The following is a 23,641-nucleotide window of genomic DNA, read 5'->3' as shown; positions in this document are numbered from 1 at the left end:
CATTCTCAGTGGACAGCCGCGTGCGCTTATCTGTTAGCACACCACCAGCAGCGCTGAACACACGTTCAGAGAGAACGCTGGCTGCAGGGCATGACAAGATCTCCAAGGCGTGAGTGGCGAGCTCCGGCCATTTTTCCAGATTGGAAGCCCAAAATGAGCAAGGGTCCAGTGACACAGTCATAGCTTCGATGTTCACTTGGAGATACTCCTGTACCATCCTCTCTAGGCGTTGACTATGTGTCAGACTTCTTGTCTCCTGTGGCCTTGCAAAGGATGGTCTAAAAAAGTGGTGAAACGATTCCACAAAATTGCTGTTACCAGCAGATACTGTGTTACTGTTACGGTTTGAGTGATGAAGACTCGACAGTCCCACGGTTTGCAAGTTAGAACTGTGAGATTCACTACGTGCACCACTGGTGTTTTGTGGAAAAGCACATGTAAGATTCTGCAACAGCCTCTGCTGATACTCCTGCATGCGTGAATCCCTTTCTATGGCAGGAATTATTTCGGAAAATTTACTTTTGTACCGGGGATCTAAGAGTGTGGCAACCCAGTAGTCAGGATTACTTCGAATTCTGACAATCCGAGGGTCATGTTGCAGGTAGTGCAGCAAGAAGGCACTCATGTGTCTTGCGCATCCAGGAGGACCAAGTCCTTGTTGTGTTGGTAGCGAGGTAAGAATCATGCTTCCTTCCTCTGCCCTCTCCCCCCAACCTCGCACAACAGAAATGTGATCAAGGTCTCCCTCATCTGATGAGTCTTACATGCCCATCACCAGTTCGTCCTCCACTTCTTCCTCGGCTCCTGCACCTTCCTCAACAGTTTGGCTGCTACGATGCGCCCTGGTTAATCCCTCTCCCCCACCCTCCCATGCCTGCCGCCTTGGTGCTGCCGACCGTCTGGACCTTGGAGATGCTATCCCTTCCGCATACTACTCCTCCTCTACTTCCTCCACCTCCTCTTGTCCCACCACCTGAGTTCTGTTTAACGTGTGCTCCAGCATGTAAATCACCAGAATAGTCATGCTGATAATGGCATCGTCGTCAGCACTAAACATCTTCGTCGCCATTTCAAAACTGTGCAGAAGGGTGTGTGGCGCCCCTGAGGGTTCAGTCGCCACAGAGGTACTGCATCCCACCCAGAGGTGTGATATCTCACCCGCAGGTAAGGAAGGAGTATGGCTCGGGACCCTAACACCTGCATCCAACACATCACCCGCAGTGGGGGTAGGGCGAGATTGCTCCTAAAGGAGAGCACAGTCCCAGGTCCCTAGCTGGTGGGAGGGTCCTATATAGTGGGTGTGGGTGGAGAAAGCAGCTTAGGGGAGCATATGACAGGGAGAGTATAAATGGGAAGCCATCTTAGAAAGAGCAAGCCAGTCAGAGGAGAAGTGACAGGAGCAGAGGCTCTGCATGAGCTCTGCTCCGGAGGCGGGCCTATCCTGGGAGGCCCAGGACTGAAGGAGAGAAGAGAGGAGTGGGAGCAGTAAGGCTCCAGGAACCGAAGGGACCCTAGGGGTACGGGCCGTGCAGAAGGCCACCCGTACGCCCGCTGCTGCAGGCCAAAGTCCACACCAGTCTCACTAAGAAGGTAGCCACATATGACCCAGGGGACGGAACACACGTCGCCCGCCAAGGCCCGAGCATACCGGAAAGAAGTGTCACTGGGTGTGAGGTGCAGGGAGAAGGCCAGAGAAAGGACACACAGAAGGGGGTCCTGCTAAGTACTCCGGAGCTATCTGGGGGTGGACTGAGCCCCTCACTGAGTACGCACAGCACGACGGGGGAGATTGCTCTGGTACCTGTAATCTGGACTGCAACAACTGTGAGTAAAGATCTTGGGACTGCATTACTCGGACTCTGTGTTCATTACTGACTCCCTGCACTACAACCACCATCATCCACCTACACTTCCCTGAAGCTACACTCTTCCTGTGGGGAGTAATAATACCATTGCTGCAAAACCACCAGCTTCAGAGGACTGTTCCGCAGCGGCGGCCCCTTTGGCCGTACTCCACAGGTGGCGTAGTCGGACATTATAAAACCCATATATAAAAATTACCCTTGGATTGACCGCCCTGGGTCACGGACCGAGTCGCCGCCACAGTGACTACAACCCCCAGAGTCTACCGGCCCGGCTCCGGGTACCCCACGGCCCAGGGGGCGCGTCAACTTCATAGGTCCCTGAACTGAGACCACTCCTGCAGCGTGATTTGCCCCACCTCTGGATCTCGTTCGCCCAGGCTATACGTCAGAACTTATTGCACCAGGGCTTGTCGGTGCTGCCACAGTCGCTGCAACATGTGCAGAGTTGAATTCCACCGTGTCGGCACATCGCATTTCAGCCGGTGAACTGGCGGGCCCAACGACTTCTGTAGAGATGTAAGTCGTTGAGCTGCGGGATGCGAACAGCGGAAGTGAGCATACAGCGACCGTGCCCTCTGCAGAAGGCCATCTAGTCCGGGATAGTGGGCTAAAAATTGCTGGACAACCAGGTTCAACACGTGAGCCATACAAGTGTGACAAGTGTGACATTGCCCCGGCGAAGAGCCGCACCCAGGTTTGCAGCATTGTCGCACATGGCCTTCCCTGGTTGCAGGTCCAGTGAAGACAACCATTCATGAAACTGGGTCTCCAGAGCTGACCACAACTTCTCAGCTGTGTGACTCACATTTCCCAGACATTTTAAAGTAAACACCGCCTGATGCCGTTGAGCCCTGCTGCCAGCATAGTAAGGAGGTGTGCAGGATTCCTTCTGCGCAGTTAGAAAGCGGGTGGCATTACCAGACAGGCTTTGGGTGCAGGTGGAGGACCGAGAGGAGGTTGAGGAGGCAGAAGCAGTGGAGGAACTTCTAGATAAAGAGGATTGACGTACAACTCGTGGGGACGGCAAGACTTGGACAGCAGCCCCTTGTCCTGCTGTCACCATAGTTAACCAGTGCCCAGTCAGCGACATGTAACGCCCCTGTCCATGCCTACTCGCCCAAGTGTCTGTGGTGAAATCACCCTGTCACACACAGAGTTTCTCAAAGAAGCAGTGATGTTGTGTGCGACATGCTGGTGGAGCGCAGGCACACTTTTCTTTGAGAAGTAGTGCCGACTGGGCATCTGGTACTGGGGCACTGCGACGCACATAAGGTCTCGAAAATCCTCTGTGTCCACCAGGCGGAAAGGCAGCATTTCTGTAGCCAACAGCTTGCAGATGGTAAAATTCAACCTCTTAGCTTTGTCATGGCTAGGAGGAAATGGTCTTTTACTTGTCCACATCTGAGGGACCGAGGGCTGGCTGTTGTGCTTAGACGGGGTTGAGTAGGGTGTCCCCGGCAAACTTGCCGGTCTGTGAGGAAGATGCAGGCGGAAAAGTTAGGTTGCCTTGATCCAAAGGTGGTGCTCTCAATGTCAGAGAGCGCTCAACACCAGCTGGTGTTTCCACTTCCAAATGAAATGATGACCTGCCAATCACGCTGGCTGTTGCAGGTAAAGAGGTGGCAGGTCTGCATCCAAAAACATGTGTGACTGCTGTTCCCCCAGTCACAGAGGATGAAGAGGCCGCGGATGCACAAGATGGGGCAGACGATGGTTGGCCCGGCCCGCTAGGCCGCATTGTAGCACAGTGAGCTTCCCACTGCAACTTATGCTTCATATCCATGTGACGGTTCATGCATGAAGTACTCAACCTATGGATTTTTTGACTTCTACTTAGCTTTTGGTGACAAATATTACAGATAATACGAGTTGGGTCATCCTTATCGATCTGAAAAAATGCCCAGGCTATGCAAGGCTTAGAGCCCATGCAACCTGAAGAGCCACAACTACTTGTGGTCAGAGGCAGAGTTGTGGTTGAAGATGCAGTTGTTGATGTGCTTCCAGTACTCTCTCTCTGTCCAGGAAGGCGCAACCTAACCTCGTCGTCAATAGCATCCGTGACGCCCAGCTGCGCTTGGTATCACAGATCCTAGAAGAGTGCATTGATGGAATCCTCCACAAGAGGCCCCCATAAACATTCACACATCTCCACCTTCCACCTCAGACCAGCAGAGGGAGCCTGTTAGGGATATAAATAGGGAAGGTGGAGCTAGGCAGTTCAGTTCCTCTGAAGAGTTCCTGCAGTAGAGAAGCCTAAGAGAGGTCAGTCTGCAGTGGAGCTCAGTCTAGTCTAGAGAACTCTGTTAATAGTTCATCAGTGGAGCACGAGGCTCCTGTTAGCTAGATTCAGGGAGCCCAGTTAGAGCTAAAGGTGAAGCGCGGCAAGCTGCCGTTAGTGTGTATAGCCTAGTGAGGGCCCGAGTAGGCCGAAGGCGAGTGGAGAGTTAGTACATAGGGGGCAGAGGAGCTTAACCAGCTCACCCCGAAGAATTTACCGGACACCGGATCCGAGCTTTCCGGGATCTCTATGACCCAGTAAGGCATAACCAGAATCTCTGGAGAAATACAAGTCCCAGAATCGCTAAGGTGCTGATACATAACAGAGCCAGGAGATGCTTAGGCCCCGCATACTGGGGGCGTGAACTCCAAGACAAGGCCCTACCACAAGGTCAGCCAGCGCAGGACAGAGACAAAGTAAGGCCTATCTCCAGGCAGGTCAGAAACTTACTACGCAGAGGCAAGAAACAGGAAGCCCTACTCCCGCTCAATGGGGAGGATCCTGATATGCACTCTTCACCCTACAGTGCTCTGGGATGTGCCTGAATTTCCACCAGTAAAAGGTACTGAAGTGACTACCGTGTCCGTTCCCGTTCTTGCTCTGACCCAGCTGGGTCTTGCCTGTCCTGCATTCCCCCTGCATACGCTTTTCTGAGGCCTAGCTCCACCTGTGGGGAGCTATACCATCGATCTGCCTTATCACTGGCCTCAGTGGACTACTGCAGCGCTGGTGCTTCTCACCAGATACCACAGGTGGTGTCACGAACTCTTATAAAATTAACAATTATCCACCCTTTTAAAGAGTGACCCCAGGGTACGGGCCCGGGAGCCGACCACCGTGACATCCCAAAGGCCAGGCAACCGAGTCATCCCCATCCCCTGGGCTAGTCACATCCTCCTCCACCTCCTCTGCTGACCTTATCAACTGGCTGACTGTGGGTTGACAGTAAGTGGGAACTCCAACCTCGTCATCATCACCCTGTGTGTTCTCACACCCGTCGTCCTCAGAGCCAACCTCTTCCTGCCCTGACCGAAAAGTCAAGTTGTCGCTCCAATGAGGTATTTGAGTCTCATCATCGTCTTCATCATTGTCTCCACCAACAGGAATTACAGTTTGGGAACGAGGGTCCACATTATGCTCAGAACCTTCTTCATCTGGTCCTGGATCAGACTCATAAAGATTCTGGGCATCAGTGCAGATCATTTCCTCGTCTGGATTAACAGAAGCTCTGGAGCAGACCTCCGTTTCCCAGGCTATAGTATGAGTAAACAGCTGTGCATACTCAACCATCTGTGTTACCCCATACTCAGACGGGCAGCTGGAGACTTAGGAGATGTGAGGAAGCAAGTGCGATTGGGGTGATACCTCTGAGGACTGGAGTATTTGTGATGTTGAAGTTGAGGTGGAGGAGAGCCCACTTGAAGGAGCACTTGATATCCGTTGAAGCATCTGCTGTTTTTGTGCCTCATCTGGAATTTGTAGCGATGGGCGTGTCCGTAAGGAAGGGATCGTATCACATTGTCCACGAAAAGAAGTAGACATCTTAGTTTGGCTGGAGGATGGTCTTCCTTCTGCAGATGTTACTCCCCCCCACCGCAGGGGGGGGGCTCGACCCACCAGCGGACAGGCACCAATATTGGGAGAGGGGGGCTGGCCGTCAGGGTCCACCGCGGCTCTGGCACAAACCCGACGACACGGAGGTCGCACGGGCAGGAATGGACAGGAACAGACTGGCCGTGTTGGCTTCGCACTCCAGCGTTGTCCCTCTGCCCGTTCGGGCCTGTAATTTCAAAGGGATGCGCAAGCGGCTTTTCTTCCCAGGGCTGTTCCCTGCCCAGCAGGAACGTGGGGGGAGCTCAGGTCAGCCTTCCACTGTACTCCCTTACCTCCCTCGCCGTCTTTCCTTCTTCCGTTCTCCATCTAACCCCTCGGCTCTGTGGTGTCCGCTCTCCCTCCAGCTCTCTCCTTCTCACAGGTGGACTACCGCGTGTATTCACACTGTGGCGAATCTTTTGGGCCCAGCCATAAGAAGTTGTCGAGGTAATGGATAATATGTGCCCCCTTAGAAACGTCCATTACAACCCATTCGAGGAAGCAACTAAATGCCTCAAATAGTGAGAAGGATCTGGAGCACCCCATGGGCAAACAGCGATCTATATAGTATGCTCCTTCCCAGAAGCAGCCCAATAGGTGGACACTATTCGGAGGCACGGGTAGTAAGTAACCGGAACGCCGCATTAATGTCTGTTTTGGCTATTAGGGTGACCCTTCCCAACTTCTTGATCCACCTGATTGCCTTGTCAAAGGATGTACAGTATATACTACTGTACTTGGTTCCGCGTCGATGTTGTCGTTTACGGACCTGCCCCTTGGATATGACAAATGGTGGATTAGTCCGAATGTATTAGGTTCTGTTTTTGGCACAACTCACAACGGGGATACCACTGCGTCTTGTAAGGAAAGTGTTCTGAATGGAACCGCCATTCTACCTAAAGATATTTCTTTTTTTAATTTTCTTGTCACGACGTCTGGGTGTTGGTAGGCTGATTTTAGATTTTTACTCCAGCCTTTCTTGATTTTAGAAGGGCATGACATGCCTATATCTGTGTCTCCCCCTCCTTTTACTCCTCCACCTCTTTTCTTTTCGCATGACTATATGTACTTGTCACTTTTCCATGTGTTAGTTGTGTCTTCTGAGCAGTTTGACAGCTTTTGGACACCTTTGAAGTGTTTTCTATGTGTTTTCTATGTTTTTCTATGTGTTTTTGTTTGCCTGCTATTGGTTTTAACGGTGTTCGAAGGTGTTAGACGAATAGTTCGACGAACAGTTCGGCGAACATACGGGTGTTCGACGAACCGAACCGAACTCGAACACTACGGGGGTGGCTCAACACAAATTTTCAGTTGTAGCACCATCTAGTGTTCCTGTGGGAGCTGTTGCATGCTTCCAGGACATTTCTTATGTGCTCTGTATGCGCCAGTTTGCTGACACATCAAATAGTACTTGCGTTTTACTACGGCAACATTCTGGTGAGATTCACTTGCACTTACCCATACATGTATTTTTTTCCAGTATTGCATGGGAGTGAGGAGTCTTCTTTTTCTGTTCTACAACCCCTGGCAAAAATTATGGAATCACCGGGCTCGGATGATGTACATTCAGTTGTTTAATGTTGTCGAAAAAAAGCAGATCACAGACATGGCACAAAACTAAAGTCATTTCAAATAGCAACTTTAGGGCTTTAAGAAACACTAAAAGAAATCAAGATAAAAAATGTCGTACTCAGTAAGGGTAATTTTTTTCAGCCCAAGCAGAGGGAAAAAATTATGGAATCACTCAATTCTGAGGATAAAATTATGGAATCACCCTCTAAATTTTCATTTCCAAAACTATCACCTGCATCAAATTAGATCTGCTCGTTAGTCTGCATCTAAAAAGGAGTGATCACACCTTGGAGAGCTGTTGCACCAAGTGGACTGACGTGAATCATGGCTCCAACACGAGAGATGTCAATTGAAACAAAGGAGAGGATTATCAAACTCTTAAAAGAAGGTAAATCATCACGCAATGTTGCAAAAGATATTGGTTGTTCACAGTCAGCTGTATCTAAAATCTGGACCAAATACAAACAACATGGGAAGGTTGTTAAAAGTAAACATACTGGTAGACCAAGGAAGACATCAAAGCGTCAAGCAATGTGTCTCCAAAACAGGAAGTGCACAACAAAGCAAATGAGGAACGAATGGGAGGAAACTGGAGTCAATGTCTGTGACCAAACTGTTAGAAACCGCCTAAAGGAAATGGGATTTACATACAGAAAAGCTAAACATAAGCCATCATTAACACCTAAACAGAAAAAAACAAGGTTACAATGGGCTAAGGAAAAGCAATCATGGACTGTGGATGACTGGATCAAAGTCATATTCAGTAATGAATCGTGAATCTGCATTGGGCAAGGTGATGATGCTGGAACTCTTGTTTGGTGCCGTTCCAATGAGATTTATAAAGATGACTGCATGAAGGGAACATACAAATTTCCACAGTCATTGATGATATGGAGCTGCATGTCAGGTAAAGGCACTGGGGAGATGGCTGTCATTACATCTTCAATAAATTCTCAAGTTTGCATTGGTATTTTGGACAGTTTTCTTATCCCATCATTTGAAAGGATGTTTGGGGATGATGACATCATTTTTCAAAATGATAATGCATCCTGCCATAGAGCAAAAACTGTGAAAACATTCCTTGAAAGAAGACACATAAGGTCAATGTCATGGCCTGCAAATAGTCCAGATCTCAATCCAATTGAAAATCTTTGGTGAAAGTTGAAGAAAATGGTCCATGACAACCTGCAAAGCTGATTTGGCAACAGCAATCAGAGAAAGTTGGAGCCAGATTGATGAAGAGTACTGTTTGTCACTCATTAAGTCCATGTCTCAGAGACTGCAAGTTGTTATTAAAGCCAGAGGTGGTGCAACAAAATACTAGTGATGTATTGGAGTGTTCTTTTGTGGGTTTGTTTTTCATGATTCCATAATTTTTTCCTCAGAATTGAGTGATTCCATAATTTTATTCCTCTGCTTGGTCTGCAAAAAATTACCCTTACTGAGTACCACATTTTTTATCTTGATTTCTTTTAGTGTTTCTTAAAGCCCTAAAGTTGCCATTTGAAATGACTTTAGTTTTGTGCCATGTCTGTGATCTGCTTTTTTTCAACATTAAACAACTGAATGTACATCCTTCAAGCCCGATGAGTCCATAATTTTTGCCAGGGGTTGTATTCGTTTTCTTTTCACTCTTTTCTTTTTATAACACATTCACCCTGGTATAGCACAGGTTATACAGTATATGTACCTAGAATTCACTATAGGTGACTCACTCTGTTTTATATGCTGTTTATCTATAAATATACAGCTGTTCTTCCTCCCATTAAATTAACAGGGTCAAACATTTCCAGGAAAATATTCCTTCAGGCATGTGTTCATAATATTATGATGGATATCTTACCACTTGCATGATTTATATATTTTGTAGCCACAACTGATATACTTAGGGTCTATCATTAGGAGGAGATTAGTCCAGTACATTATTATTGATATAATGATTTCCTTTGACACCAATTTTTGTATATATTTTACATGATTGTATGTATTTATTTCATTTATGTATATACACTTACACAGGTGTGGTCACAACATGTTAATATTTATTTTTCTTTACTTTGTAGTATTTGAGGAAGGTCCATGTCTTAGGGCAAAAACATCACTGACTTATTACTTGGATTGCCTAATAAAATTTTGTTATTCATTTTGGAGTGCTAATTATCTTACAATTTTCTTATATGCATGGGGTGGAACTGATCTTGAGCACCTGATTCTACCTTTATATACTGCTCAAAAAGGGAACACTAAAATACAACATCCTAGATACCACTGAATGAAATATTCCAGTTGCAAATCTTTATTCATTACATAGTGGAATGTATTCAGAACAATAAAACACAAAAATGATGAATGCAAGTCAAGATTAATATCCCATGGAGGCCTGGATTTGGAATGATACTCAAAATCAAAATGGAAAATCAAATTACAGACTGATCCAACTACAGTGGAAATGGCTCAAGACAACGAAATGATGTTCAGCAGTGTTTGTGGCCTCCACGTCAGGGCCGGACTGCTAATCTGCTTTATCGGGCAGATGCCCGGTGGGCTGGCCTGTTAGGTCATAAAATGGGCTGCCTGGCTACTGTTATCAGTGTACCATTGTGTATCAGTGAGTCGTGCATTCTGTGTGCAGTCTGAGGTTATGACTGGATGACTCAGAGTTCTAAGAGTTTAGGATGGGCAATCCAGACACAGATTTGACTTTGAAAAGCTGGTATTGTATATTGTGCACTATTTAATAGCTTCTAATGCCTCTAGCTGCAGAGTTTGCGCTGAATAGTTTGTCATTGTCAGAACGGTCATTCACACAGGTACGATTCCTCCAGTACTCACTGGGAAAATACTAATGTGGTTACAAAATGGCAGTGTTCATGAAGCACAGCTGGGCTATGTTAAGGTGGCAAGGGTTCCAGAAGTGACAAGGTGCCGGGCTGAGACCGTGCCAATCTAAGTATCTGTATATACACACACTGCACAGTACCACTTCTACTGTCCTGTATATATACACTGCACAGTACCACTTATCCTGTCCTGTATATATACACTGCACAGTACCACTCCTCCTGTCCTGTATATACACTGCACAGTACCACTCCTCCTGTCCTGTATATACACTGCACAGTACCACTCCTCCAGTCCTGTTGTCGGAGAGGTGTCAATATTGGTTTACTATTTTCCATATTACTATGGCCAAATTAAAATAAATATTAGAAAACCTGTTTAAATTGATTATCCCATCTCCTCTGGATAGGGGATAACTGTCCAATCTCTGGAGATCCGACTGCATGATCCCGAGAATCGGAGCTCTGTAGAGCACCATATAAATGAGCTGTGTCTGATCATACGCACTGTGGCACCAGTCGCATGTGGCTCTTCAAATAACTTCTTTTTGGAGAGTGAGGGGCATGACGAAGTAAATTCACTGATTGGGGGTAATGAGTATTAGGGTACGTGTACACAATCAGTAATTGCTGCAGATTGCATGCAGCACGCTTGGATTGCATGCAATCCGTAGAGGCGAGATGTTACAGCATAGTGGATGGGATTTGTAGAAATCCCATGTCCACTATGCGTCTCCGTGCACCTGCGGATACGGATATGTGGCGCGTCTTTCCAGACCTCAGCATGTCAACTCCTCTTGAGAAATTATATCAGTGCAATGTATAGAATGCGATGAATCCGCATGGTTCAATGAAGACATGCGGATTCACCTGCGTGCAGTGCTTTGGAAGCAGCATAAAATATGCAGCGTTCAAATCGCTGCCAATACCGATTGTGTGCGCACATACCCTTAAAGTATGTGGGCTGGTGGGGTTTGTGTGGCAGGGCTGCTTTTTTGACCCAGTCCGGCCCTGCTCCACTTGCCTGTATGACCTCCCTTCAATGCCTGGGCATGCTGCTGATGAGGTGGCGGATGTTCTCCTGAGGGATCTCCTCCCAGACCTGAATTAAAGCATCAGTCAACTCCTGGACAGTCTGTGGTGCAACGTGGCATTGGTGGATGGAACGAGACATGATGTCCCAGATTTTCTCGATTGGATTCAGGTCTCGGGAACAGGCAGGTCAGTCCAAAGCATCAATGCCTTCATCATGCAGGAACTGCTGATTCACTTCAGCACTGTCATGCATCAGAAGGAACCTAGGGCCCACTGCACCTGCATATGTTCTCACAATGGGTCTGAGCATCTCATCCCGGTACCTTATGGCAGTCAAGGTACCTCTGGCTAGCACATGGAGGGCTGTGTGGCCTTCCAAAGAAATGCCTCCCTACACCATTGCTGACCCACAGCCAAACTGGTCATGCTGGAGGATGTTACAGGTAGCAGAACATTCACCACGGCATCTTCAGCCTTTGTCACATCTGTCACATGTGTTCATTGTGAACCTGTTCTCATCTGTGAAGAGCACAGGGCGCCAATATCGAATCTGCCAATCTTGGTGTTCTCTGGCGAATACCAATTGCCCTGCACGGTGTTGGGCTGTAAGCACAACACCCACTTGTGGATGTCGGGCTCTCATACCACCCTCATGGAGTCTGTTTCTGACAGTTTAAGCAGACACATTAATGTTCATGGCCTGCTGGAGGTCATTTTTCAGGGCTCTGGCAGGGCTCCTCCTGTTCCTCCTTGCACAAAGGAGCAGGTAGCGGTCCTGGTGCTCTGTTGTTGCCTTCCTATGGCCCCTTCCACATCTTCTGGTGTACTGGCCTGTCTCCTGCTATCTGCTCCATGCTCTGGACACTGTGCTGAATGACACAGCCACCCTTCTTGCCACAGCTCACATTGATGTGCCATCCTGGATGAGCTGCACTACCTGAGCAACTTCTTGGGTGGTAGACACTGCCTCATGCTACTGTACCTGTAGGGGTGAGAGCGATGACCATATGCAAAAGTGACCAAAACAGCAAAAAAGGATGAGAACCACCTGCAGAACCACTCCTTTACTAGGGGTGTCTTGCTAATTGCCTATCATTTCTATCTATTGCCTGTTCCATTTGTACAACAGCATGTGAAATTGATTCACAATCAGTGCTGCTTCATAACTGCACAGGTTGATTTCACATAAGCGTGATTTACTTGGAGTTACATTTTTTTGTTAAGTATGTATATTATACTATTATATTTATTGTGCTTTTTAATTGAAGAGTAATCATACTTTCAATTTTTATTTCATAAATAAATAGTTTGCATAAAAGTAACTAACTTTGTAATAGATCTTTCTCCTCCTGTATTGATTTTTTTACTCCAGTTCGTGGGTAAAATCAGTATTCACTTCAGACAGATTTCCCATTACTGAGATAGGAGATAACAGTTGGTGCTTTTAAAATTCTATTGAGAGGTGGAGAGCAGGAAGATGCAGCTGGAGGCAGACATAGATGGTCTGCTGCAAGTTTTCTGGAAACAGCAGTTACAGTTCACTACCAAACTTTATGAGCACAAACATACATCTCCTTTCTCAGTAATGGGGAAATCTGGATTCACTGAAGGCTAATTTTACCAGTGAATTGAAAATTAAGTGATTGGTTGCCAGCTTAAGGAGCAGACAAGGTTCAGAAACAAATAAGTGAAGCAGTAATTTAGGCCTTGTCACATGAGCCATGATTCTCTTGTGTGAGAGAATCGGCTTGATTATGTAATTGACACTCTGCCAAGTATCATCTGAATGTGATCCAAATCTCTTGCATTAGAGATTCGTAGCACAGGTGCGGAAAAGATGGAGAACTTAATTTCTCCATTGTCTATCGGACTGCATCCGAGTGCAGTCCGATATTTTACTTGCCCCCACAGACTTGAATGGGTGTGCATGGTCCGATTTGCAGAGCCACTCACCGTATGCTGTGATTTTACTGCCCCATAGAATAACATTGGTCTGAGTGCTATCCGATAAAACCTCAGATAGCACTCTTCCAATGTATACGCTCGTGTGAGTGAGCTTTTACAGCAGCACTTGCCTGCATTATGCAGGAGGGTGGTAATTTTGGCAAGCAAAGTGAACATCAGAAACACAATGCCTTAGTAAACTGTTAGGCTATGTGCCCACGATGCAGAAATGCTCCAGATTTTTCCTGAGCGTTTCTGCATCTCCCTGGCAGAAAAAACACATGCGGATTGCACATGCGGATTGCACATGCGGATTGCACATGCGGATTGCACATGCGTTTTTCCTGCCAAGGACATGCGGATGTGAAGCGTTCTTCACATGCATTTCTGCATGCGGGTTGACAAGCGCTTTCCAAGCGATTTTAGCATCACTTAGAAAGTGCTTGTGACAACTAGGTCACACTATATAAATCCATGCAAACAGCATGGATTTATATACTGTGACCCGAGAGAATGTCAAAAAATAAAAAAATAAATGTATACTTACCCTCCGATGGCCCGCGCTGTCTTGCTTCACCGTCCCGGCTGCTGGCAGCGGTAGACTGAAGGACCTGCCGACGTCAGCGTCGCGTGACCCGTCACATGACTCTGACGTCAGCGCAGGTCCTTCATTCCATCGCGAAGTGCCGGGAAGCAAGGAGGAGCGCACCGCGGGCCGCCAGAAGGTAAGTATATATTTATTTTTTATTTTATTGTTTTTTTTACAGTTTTCAATGGTACCCAGGTCTGGAGGAGAGTCTCCTCTCCTCTAGACCCGGGTACCATCCGCACATTAGAATGCATGGAATGTGCATCTACATATGCAGAGATGCATAATCCATGCGATCTAATGCAAGTCAATGGCGGCGAAAACGCAAAATAATTCATAGTGCTGCGTATTTTTCCGCAATGATAATCCGCAGTGGAAATTTCCGCAGCATGTGCACAGCACATGCGGATTATCATTGGGGGACATGGCAGACCTTCTACCATGCATTTTTTAAGCGTTTATGCAGCATTTTTGCTGCTGCAGAAACGCTTAAAAAACGCATCGTGGGCACACACCCATGCTTAGGTTTCGCTGTAGGGAGAAGACCCTGCAGCTCTCCCTGCACTCATGGTGCTGAGTCCGTGGTCCTGCTCCATCATCTTTCTATTCGCTACTTAGTAGTAGGTCCCTGTCACTCAGATCTAGGCGACATCTCAGTAACAAGCAGCGTCTCCACAACTTTTGCCAGCAAACCTCATCTCATAGCAGGAATGTAATATATACACACTATTAATCATCTTTCTAAAGCTACATTCACACGGCAGTATTTTGGTCAGTTTGGTCAGAACAATCAGTGAAAAAGTGACTCACTCCTGGTTTTGGTTACAAATACTGATGTGAAATACTGACCAAAATACTGCTGTGTGAATTTTGACTTAATGGTTCATTTTTGCTCTATGCACATTGTATGTACATCTTAGAATAATACTGATAGTATATTTTATTTTTGCTGCCAGCAAACAGAATCTGTTACTGAGCTGTTGCTTCAGCCATAAGGGCTTGTTCAGACAAGCGTATTTTACTGATGTGTACTGTCCGAGTATAAATTGGACAACCCACTAATTGTAATCAATTGGGCTGCTCAGATGACAGTTTTTTCACATGGACCAAGTGTGAAGGGTAGAGGGTCCTCACCCTAAGTTTATTGTATGAGGCGCCATTCTCTTTTAATGTTTTTCTCATAAAGAGAGACTGATTCTAATCGAAAGTCCACACATGAGGCATGTACCAATTTACCTTTACAAATTTTCAGTTCGTGTTTCTGCTATTGCCTAACAAAATCCAAAATATTAATGATCCCAAGGAAGATTATGTACTCATCCTGCGTATTAGAAGTGTTTACTGTCACCTGCATAATATAGATTGTAGCCTGTTTCTACACCCTACTAGTAGCTATCAATGGGATTATCTTTATGACACAATCATCCATAAGCCTTAATGTGGGTGATTCTTACATGCACAGAATGAGTTCTTACCTTACTGTCTTTTGGAAAGCGTGCAGCTGTCCTGGCTCCCATTATGTAACCTTTCTTACTCATAGGTCTTCTTTCTTGCAGATATTCTAGGCTGGTAACCTAATAAAACATAAGAACTGTTATTGAGTCAAAAAAGAGGGAAGTAATAAAAAGTCTCTGCTTAAAGGAGAACATTTATCACCTCTATGCAGGATATGTGATAGCTGTATGATTTCAGGGGGTCCACCGATGGAACCCTCACTAATCACTAAAATGTAGTCTCCCATTCTTACACCCAGTTGTTTCCCTTTCTACTGTCTATATCAGCTATTTTCCCAAATCCAGCTAAAAACTGTAAGGCTGTGTGCCCACTATGCGTTTTTTAAGCTTTTCCGCAGCAGCAATTCCGCTGCAGAAACACTTAAAAAACGCTTGGGAGAAGGTCTTCCATGTCCCCCAATGATAATCCGCATGTGCTGTGCACATGTAGAGGAAATTTCCGCTGCGGATTATCATTGCGGAAAAATCCGCAGCACTACCAATTATTTTGCGGAAGAACGGCAATTTTGCCGCCATTGACTTGCATTGGAATCCGCATCACTGCATCTGTACATGTGGATTCCATGCGCTTTAATGTGCGGATGGTACCCGGGTTTGGAGAAGAGGAGACTCTCCTCCGGACCCGGGTACCATAGTACCTGTAAAAAAAAGAATAAAATGAAAAATAAATATTATACTTACCTTCTGGCGGCCCCCGGTGTCCTTGTCTCGGCTTGCCGGCAGCTCGCGGTGGACTCTAGGACCTGCGGTGACGTCATTTAGTCATGTGACAGGTCACGCGACCGCTGACATCGGCAGGTCCTTTAGTCCATCGCGAGCTGCCGGCAAGCCGAGACGCATCGGATAAGGACACCGGGGGCCATCAGAAGGTAAGTATAATATTTATTTTTTATTTTTACCATTCTTTTGGTCACACTATATAAATCCATGCCGGTTGCATGGATTTATATAGTGTAACCAAGTTGACAAGCACTTTCCAAGTGATGCTAAAATCGCTTGGAAAGCGCTTGTCAACCCGCATGCAGAAATGCATGTGAAGAACGCTTCACATCCACATGTCCCTGGCAGGAAAACGCATGTACAATCCACATGTACAATCCGCATGTACAATCCGCATGTACAATCCGCATGCTTTTATTTCTGCCAGGGAGATGCAGAAACGCTCAGGAAAAAATCCAGAGCATTTCTGCATCGTGGGCACATAGCCTCAGCCAACTTTGGAGCTGAACTGTTTGGTTATGTCTCATACCTCACAGTATATAAACTAATATTCAAATCCATAATCTCTCTTATGCACTTTTATTGTTCAATTTCTGAGACAGTCCTGTGAAATTGGGACTACTGGAACATACTGCATGAATGAAGCTAAACCATGATATTCCATGAGCAACTAGCACAATTTTAATGTGAACATAGTTTAACAGTCAGCATAATGTCTTTTTTTACATTTGATGATTTCTTGGGCTTAAAAAAAGAACATTTGAGAAATCAGTTAAAAGAACACTACATTGTATATCCCTCTCCATCCTTGTAAACGATAGTGAATGTTATCTCAGAAAACCTCCTTAGTAGGTCCAGAACTGCAAGCCGTTCTCTAAAGCCAGCCATACCCATACATTCATTCAACAGACAGCTATCTCCTGCCGTGCACTCTTATGTATGAGGCAAACAATCGTGAGTTTTTACCAAACAGAGGAGAAAGGTGACTAACTTAAGATGGCAGACATTGTTGAAATTGAGGCCAAAGATCACAAAATACTCAGTTTGCTTCATTAAAGTCTATAGCATATTCAAGGGTTGAGCCCGAAACCCATTTGTCAGGTCTTCAGATGGAAGGCCCAGCGCAGTCACAGGAGTGTTACCCATATATGATGTGAATGTAGCGTTAGCCCTCCTAAAAACAAAAAACTGGCAATGAAATTCAAACTGCCCAATTCTCCTCTCCTTCAATATCATCTGTTGGGGGAAATTGGGATGCCCACATACACATCAGATAGCTGGTTCATTATGCTGAATAAAACAGAAACTAATTACACTGGTCAACACAAAAAACTCATCAGCAAAGGTAATATGTCTGTTTTATAGAGTTTGATGTGCTGATTCCAAAAATATACTTAGTTTAGCTCTATCACATAAAATGTCTGATATAGCAGCATTTTTGTTATTACGTTATTTCTACATTTTCAATGTATATGGTTTTTCTATGTTATTCCCATTTCTTTGCTTGTCGTACTTAATTGTGAATTTTCTTACAGGGACAACATCAGTAAAGTTTTTAGTGAGTTTTACGAGAAGGAGTATTGACAGTGCTGTCAGCCAATGACTGCTTCTCGGAAAGTCACATGTTATGGGGAGGAGCTAACTGTTATGAGGTGGTAAGATTTGAGTCAGTCAGAAAAGGATGGTGATGGCAGCAAGGACGGGTATGTGAGACTGTGACAGGAGACAGGCCTCTACAGGCCTCTTACACTGAGGTGTAACTGAGTGAGGGTCTCCACAGAGGGAGAACCTGAAAGGAGCCAATATCACACTGAGAACCTGCCTGTCTGCAAGTGTTCATCTGTAAGGAATAGGCTGACCAGTTTACCTCACACCTGTATATAGTTATCTACCAGATTACCTCCAGTAAAATCAGTTCTAAATACAAGCTAAAAATTATTTGACCATACGGGTCACAAATCAAAATAAGCTAAATCCGTTCAACATCTCAGACAATAGTTCATACAAAACAATGATGTGCAAGAGCATAATAATGTAAACATATAAAGTTTATTATAATCCAAAGTTAAAAGTTCACAGATAGATGAGAATATATTGGCGCAGATACAAAAGCAGTGAGCAAAAAAACTAAGTACTCAGGGCTACACTCCAACATATAGTATTAATTGGTGATAGAAAGTCACTCAAATAGGACACAGATAAATTCAACACATGATATGGAATAATATATAAGAAGTTGCTAGAATGGGACATATATAAATATGAACATGTGTAACATGTATCATAGCCAGATTAGTGGTATATAAACCATAAAAACAGGCTCAAATGAGCCACTAAAATGCACAGTGCATGGCTAAGTACAAAAAGAATCGAGTCACCATTGAGCAGCAAGCTTAAATATAAGAGCAAGACTTACATGTGTATATAGCAGGAATGTATGCTCGGGTACTGTCACCCCTACGCGCGTTTCGGCGCTGTGCCTTCTTCTGGGGGTAGTGACATACTGGAAATCGGTATTGTTTATATAGGGCCATTAGCCAATCAATGGATGGGATGCAGAAATAGGAATAATATCTAACCAATCGCTGGTAGCGATGCATCCAGTAAGGGAACGCATATCCATGTGTTAGCTCCGCCCCTCCGGAAGTTTACATTGTTGTCACTGACAACGCAGCGTTGAATACACATCCCGCGTCACGTGATGGCAGGGAGTACAAAACCCACCCTCATACATCACGTGACTGCGAGTGTAAGCACCGCCCCGTGTGTAGTACATCTCCAAAATAGGAGGGCCAGAGATGTCACAGTGACACACGTAACTGGAAGGAGCGGAACCCGCCCCCGACACCACGTGACCACTGACCTAACACCGCCTCCAAAATCACACAATGGTGTATTAACGTCACATTCTCAAATGAATAGTAGTGTGACGATTATGATATAATAGAGAGGGGATGATATATAATAACAATATGATGGTTGAACATAGAATGGGCAGTACAAAGGCAATTAGTATATAAGATGCACATTAATGATATCCACACTTAGTATATAAGCTGTATGTAGCAATGCACATATAACAAGACAATAAATACAAAAAGGATACATAATGCATGAAGGACATCAGAGTGTGCTAATACATACTAATAAGACATATAGCATATTCATAATATAATTACAGAAGCATATATTTAGTTGTTATATTAAGGAACCTAGATCTAAAGAATGCTACTGTCCACAGGTGGCATGGTACCTTTGCCACCGCGGAGAGCGGCATAAAAATTGTAAGCAATAGTATATCTAGTATGATCAAATAAATTAATATACATACAAGGCAAATAGAATATATATGAATCATAAATATTAATGCATATAAAGCTATGTATACAAATCCGTGTTATTTAATTCATTATAAAATTGGCCTTTATTCCACAGTGTTTCTTCAGATGGTTCCAATAACTTAATATTTCGATGGTCGTCATACAATACTAAGCGTCAAGGTAGTCCTCATATATAATTCTTCATAAATTGGGAGGAGGGAAAAGAGGGGATGCGGTCCAAATAAATATACACATGGCTAAGAAGAGAAACAAATATATGTGAGACAAAAAGAATTAAAACAATTAAAAACAAATTAAAAATACCAAAACGGAGAACAGACGGTCGGAGAGAGAATGGCGATCACAGAAATGGTGAAAAATTGAGAGACTCATTGAGTCCCTGGGGGTGTAATGTTTGTAATGACCAGATCCATCTGGATTCCTTTTGTGCAAGGACACGACCAGTGCCACCACCACCTAATGTACTGTATACATGGTCGATGCCCCTGACTCGAAAACCAGTTGGATCACAGGCGTGACACTTCTTAAAGTGCCTAGGAATCGTCTTTAGTAATTCAATATTATCCTCAGTTGCGGCCGCCATGATATCACGTACGTGCTCCCTGACTCTAATCTTAAGCATTCTGGTGGTAAGACCAATATAGATCAAGGAGCAGGGGCACGTAGCGTGATAGATGACGTTAGATGTTGTACAAGTGATGGAATGTAGAATGGTAAATTCCTTCCCATTGGATGAGACAAACTTCTTGGCGCTAGCGATGTTTGGACATGAGATACATGAGCCACACGGAGTGCACCCCCATGTTCGTTTTCTATCAATTGATCCAGTATCTCCAATTGTCCTCTGGATATTTGGAGTAAGATAACTCCTAACTAAATGATCTCGAAGGCTCGGACATCGACGAGCCGTAACTGATGGATGATTAGGTAAATATTGCCGCAACGTCGGATCTGCAAGCAAAATGGGCCAGTGTTTCTTCAGTATATCGTACATCCTATGCCACTGAGAGTGATACTGTGTCACCATCCTAACCCAATTTTCTTGTTTATGGTTTACATTGGGATACATAAGATTCTCACGATTACTATTCCTGGCTTGATTGTATGCATGCTTAATACTCCTTTTGCTGTACCCGCGGTCAAGAAATCTGCACCTTAACTCCTCGGCCCCCCTCTCAAAATCACTATCCGTAGAACAGATACGTCTAATGCGCAGAAATTGGCTAACATTGATAGTATGAGTTGGGTGGGACGAAGATGCATGCAACAAGGCGTTCACAGCCGTGTCCTTTCGAAATAAATCTGATTGCAGATAACCCAGACTGTCCCTCTTGATAAGGACATCCAGGAATTCAATATGGTGATAATGGAATTTATAAGTAAGTCTAATGTTCATAGTGTTGGAGTTTAGCCTCCGAAAAAAATCATCCAGTTCACTCGGTGTACCTTGCCAGATCAGGAAAATGTCATCAATGTACCGGGCCCAAAGGATGACCCGGTCAATTGATGCATCCCGATCCGGCGAGAACAGGTCCCTTTCCCACAGGCCCAGTAACAGGTTGGCATAGGAGGGCGCACAGGCCGCACCCATGGCTGTTCCCTGGAGCTGCAGAAAAAAGGACCCGTTAAAGCAAAAAAAAATTTTTGTAAGGACAAACTCCAACAGTTGAACAATGAAGTTCCTCTCATCCAATGTGAATTGGGTCATAGAAAGGAAGTACCGGGCCGCACCAAGTCCATCCTTGTGGTGTATGCTCGTATATAAAGACTCCACATCACATGTGACGAGGAGCATATCCTCGTCAATGTGGGTGGAGTCAATCTTCCTAAGCAGGTCAGAGGTATCGCGTAGAAAAGACGGTATTGTTTCTACCAGGGGCTTCAAGAAACTGTCAACATATTTGCATACATTTTCAGTCAAACCACCGATCCCAGAGATGATGTGTCTGCCCGGAGGTGTAGTCAAGTTTTTATGCACCTTGGGCAATAAATAAAGAGTCAGGATCGATGGTTCCTTGATTAGTAAAATGTCACATATATTTTTGGTGATGATGTTTTTCTCTACCCCATCCAATAGAATTTTGGTAAGTTGTGCTTTGTAGGACGCTAACGGATTGTACGTTAATTTCTTATAGCATTTATGGTCCCTGAGCAATTTATAGGCTTCATGTTCATACATAGAACGGGGCCATACTACAATGTTCCCACCCTTGTCGGCTGGCTTGAATATCACATCCTTAAGTGATTTTAGTTGTTTTAAGCACATATGTTCAGGTCCAGATAAATTGTCCTGATATATGGTTGTTGGTATCTCTTCTAGATCTTTAGATACCATCTGTACGAAGATGTCGACATTCGGGCATGTCGACAAGGGCGGGAATTTCTTGGATTTAGGACGGATAGAAATTGGAGTCTTGCCTAATGAGGTTTGATTATGTTCAATCGCTAATTCTTCTAGTATGCACAGAGCCTGTTGCTCCTCAGGTAGTGAGAAGTTTTTATGAAGGTCTGTATTGTGGAACAACTTCTTGAAGACCAAATTCCGGGCAAAGATATGGAGATCTGTCAAGGCTTTAAATTGGTCAAATTTAGTGCTACGAGAGAATGTCAAACCCTTAGACAATAAATTTAGTTCAGTTTGAGAGAAAACGTAATTAGATAAATTAATTACCTTCGGTATTTGATCGCTCTGCAATTTCTTGTTGCCAGTCGATTTCTGAGTCAGAGTACGTTTGACATTCTTTCCATATCTTGTTTTAATAGAATACCCAGAGGTATATGATGCATCAGAGGTCTCTCCCATCGACGAGGACGACGATACAGAAAAGGATCTCTGGGTACGTTTGTGTGTCTGCGGCCGTCACCATTTATAAACTTGGCCAAGCTGGTAATCCATATTATCTCGGCCAAGTTTTTTGGCCTGTATCTCCTTAATTTGTGATTCCCATTCACCAGAATATTTCTCCATCGCCAGATTAAAGTCAGTTATTACTTCACTTGTAGAATTAGTTTTAAGTTTGGAGTAAAGGTCCTCAAGTTCAATCTCAAGGTCCTTGATGGACATACTATTCAATTCAATTAGAAGTTCTATTAATTGATACAAGCCCTGTGAACAGACCTCCTCCCACCTCATTCTAATGGATTCATTCTCTACAGAGAATGATGGAAAGACTTGGATTCTCAACCCACGAGGGATCAATATCTTTTTAATATAATTCTGTAGGAATGCTCGATTCCACCATATTTCAGTCCTCCTGTGTAGTAAGCGTTTAATCTGGTCTTTAGTAACACCCATATCCCTCAGATCGCCACTCTCTGCAACCGTCAGCCCACCACCAAAGACCTGCGCCACTTGTACTTGCCAGACACTCTCTCTGGCTTTAAAGTCCATGGTACACCAATTCAAGATAGGAGTCTGTGAAAATACACAGCAAAGTAATGAAGCAAAAAATTATTTGACCATACGGGTCACAAATCAAAATACGCTAAATCCGTTCAACGTCTCAGACAATAGTTCATACAAAACAATGATGTGCAAGAACATAATAATGTAAACATATAAAGTTTATTATAATCCAAAGTTAAAAGTTCACAGATAGATGAGAATATATTGGCGCAGATACAAAAGCAGTGAGCAAAAAAACTAAGTACTCAGCGCTACACTCCAACATATAGTATTAATTGGTGATAGAAAGTCACTCAAATAGGACACAGATAAATCCAACACATGATATGGAATAATATATAAGAAGTTGCTAGAATGGGACATATATAAATATGAACATGTGTAACATGTATCATAGCCAGATTAGTGGTATATAAACCATAAAAACAGACTCAAATGAGCCACTAAAGTGCACAGTGCATGGCTAAGTACAAAAAGAATCGAGTCACCATTGAGCAGCAAGCTTAAATATAAGAGCAAGACTTACATGTGTATATAGCAGGAATGTATGCCCGGGTACTGTCACCCCTACACGCGTTTCGGCGCTGTGCCTTCTTCTGGGGGTAGTGACATACTGGAAATCGGTATTGTTTATATAGGGCCATTAGCCAATCAATGGATGGGATGCAGAAATAGGAATAATATCTAACCAATCGCTGGTAGCGATGCATCCAGTAAGGGAACGCATATCCGTGTGTTAGCTCCGCCCCTCCGGAAGTTTACATTGTTGTCACTGACAACGCAGCGTTGAATACACATCCCGCGTCACGTGATGGCAGGGAGTACAAGACCCACCCTCGCACCTCACGTGACCCCGAGTGTAAGTACCGCCCCGTGTATAGTACATCTCCAAAATAGGAGGGCCAGAGATGTCACAGTGACACACGTAACTGGAGGAGCAGAAA

The 23,641-nt window shown here is 44.7% G+C and overlaps 1 protein-coding gene across 1 annotated transcript in view; it reads right to left on the bottom strand.

Annotated features, from left to right (window-relative positions):
- The window catches only part of CIMAP3 (ciliary microtubule associated protein 3), a 94,711-nt gene that overhangs the window by 54,868 nt on the left and 16,202 nt on the right, over window positions 1–23,641 (bottom strand). Inside the window, exon 3 of the mRNA XM_073670655.1 lies at window positions 15,192–15,290. Coding sequence (XP_073526756.1) covers window positions 15,192–15,290 — 99 coding nt within the window. The remainder of the gene's footprint in view (window positions 1–15,191; window positions 15,291–23,641) is intronic.

This window comes from Phyllobates terribilis, unplaced genomic scaffold (assembly GCF_046119375.1).
Source record: "Phyllobates terribilis strain yellow unplaced genomic scaffold, ASM4611937v1 Scaffold_2__4_contigs__length_985480577, whole genome shotgun sequence".
Taxonomy (NCBI): Eukaryota; Metazoa; Chordata; class Amphibia; order Anura; family Dendrobatidae; genus Phyllobates; species Phyllobates terribilis.
Note: the sequence above shows the minus strand (reverse complement) of the source record. Positions and strands in the feature narration are given on the sequence as shown.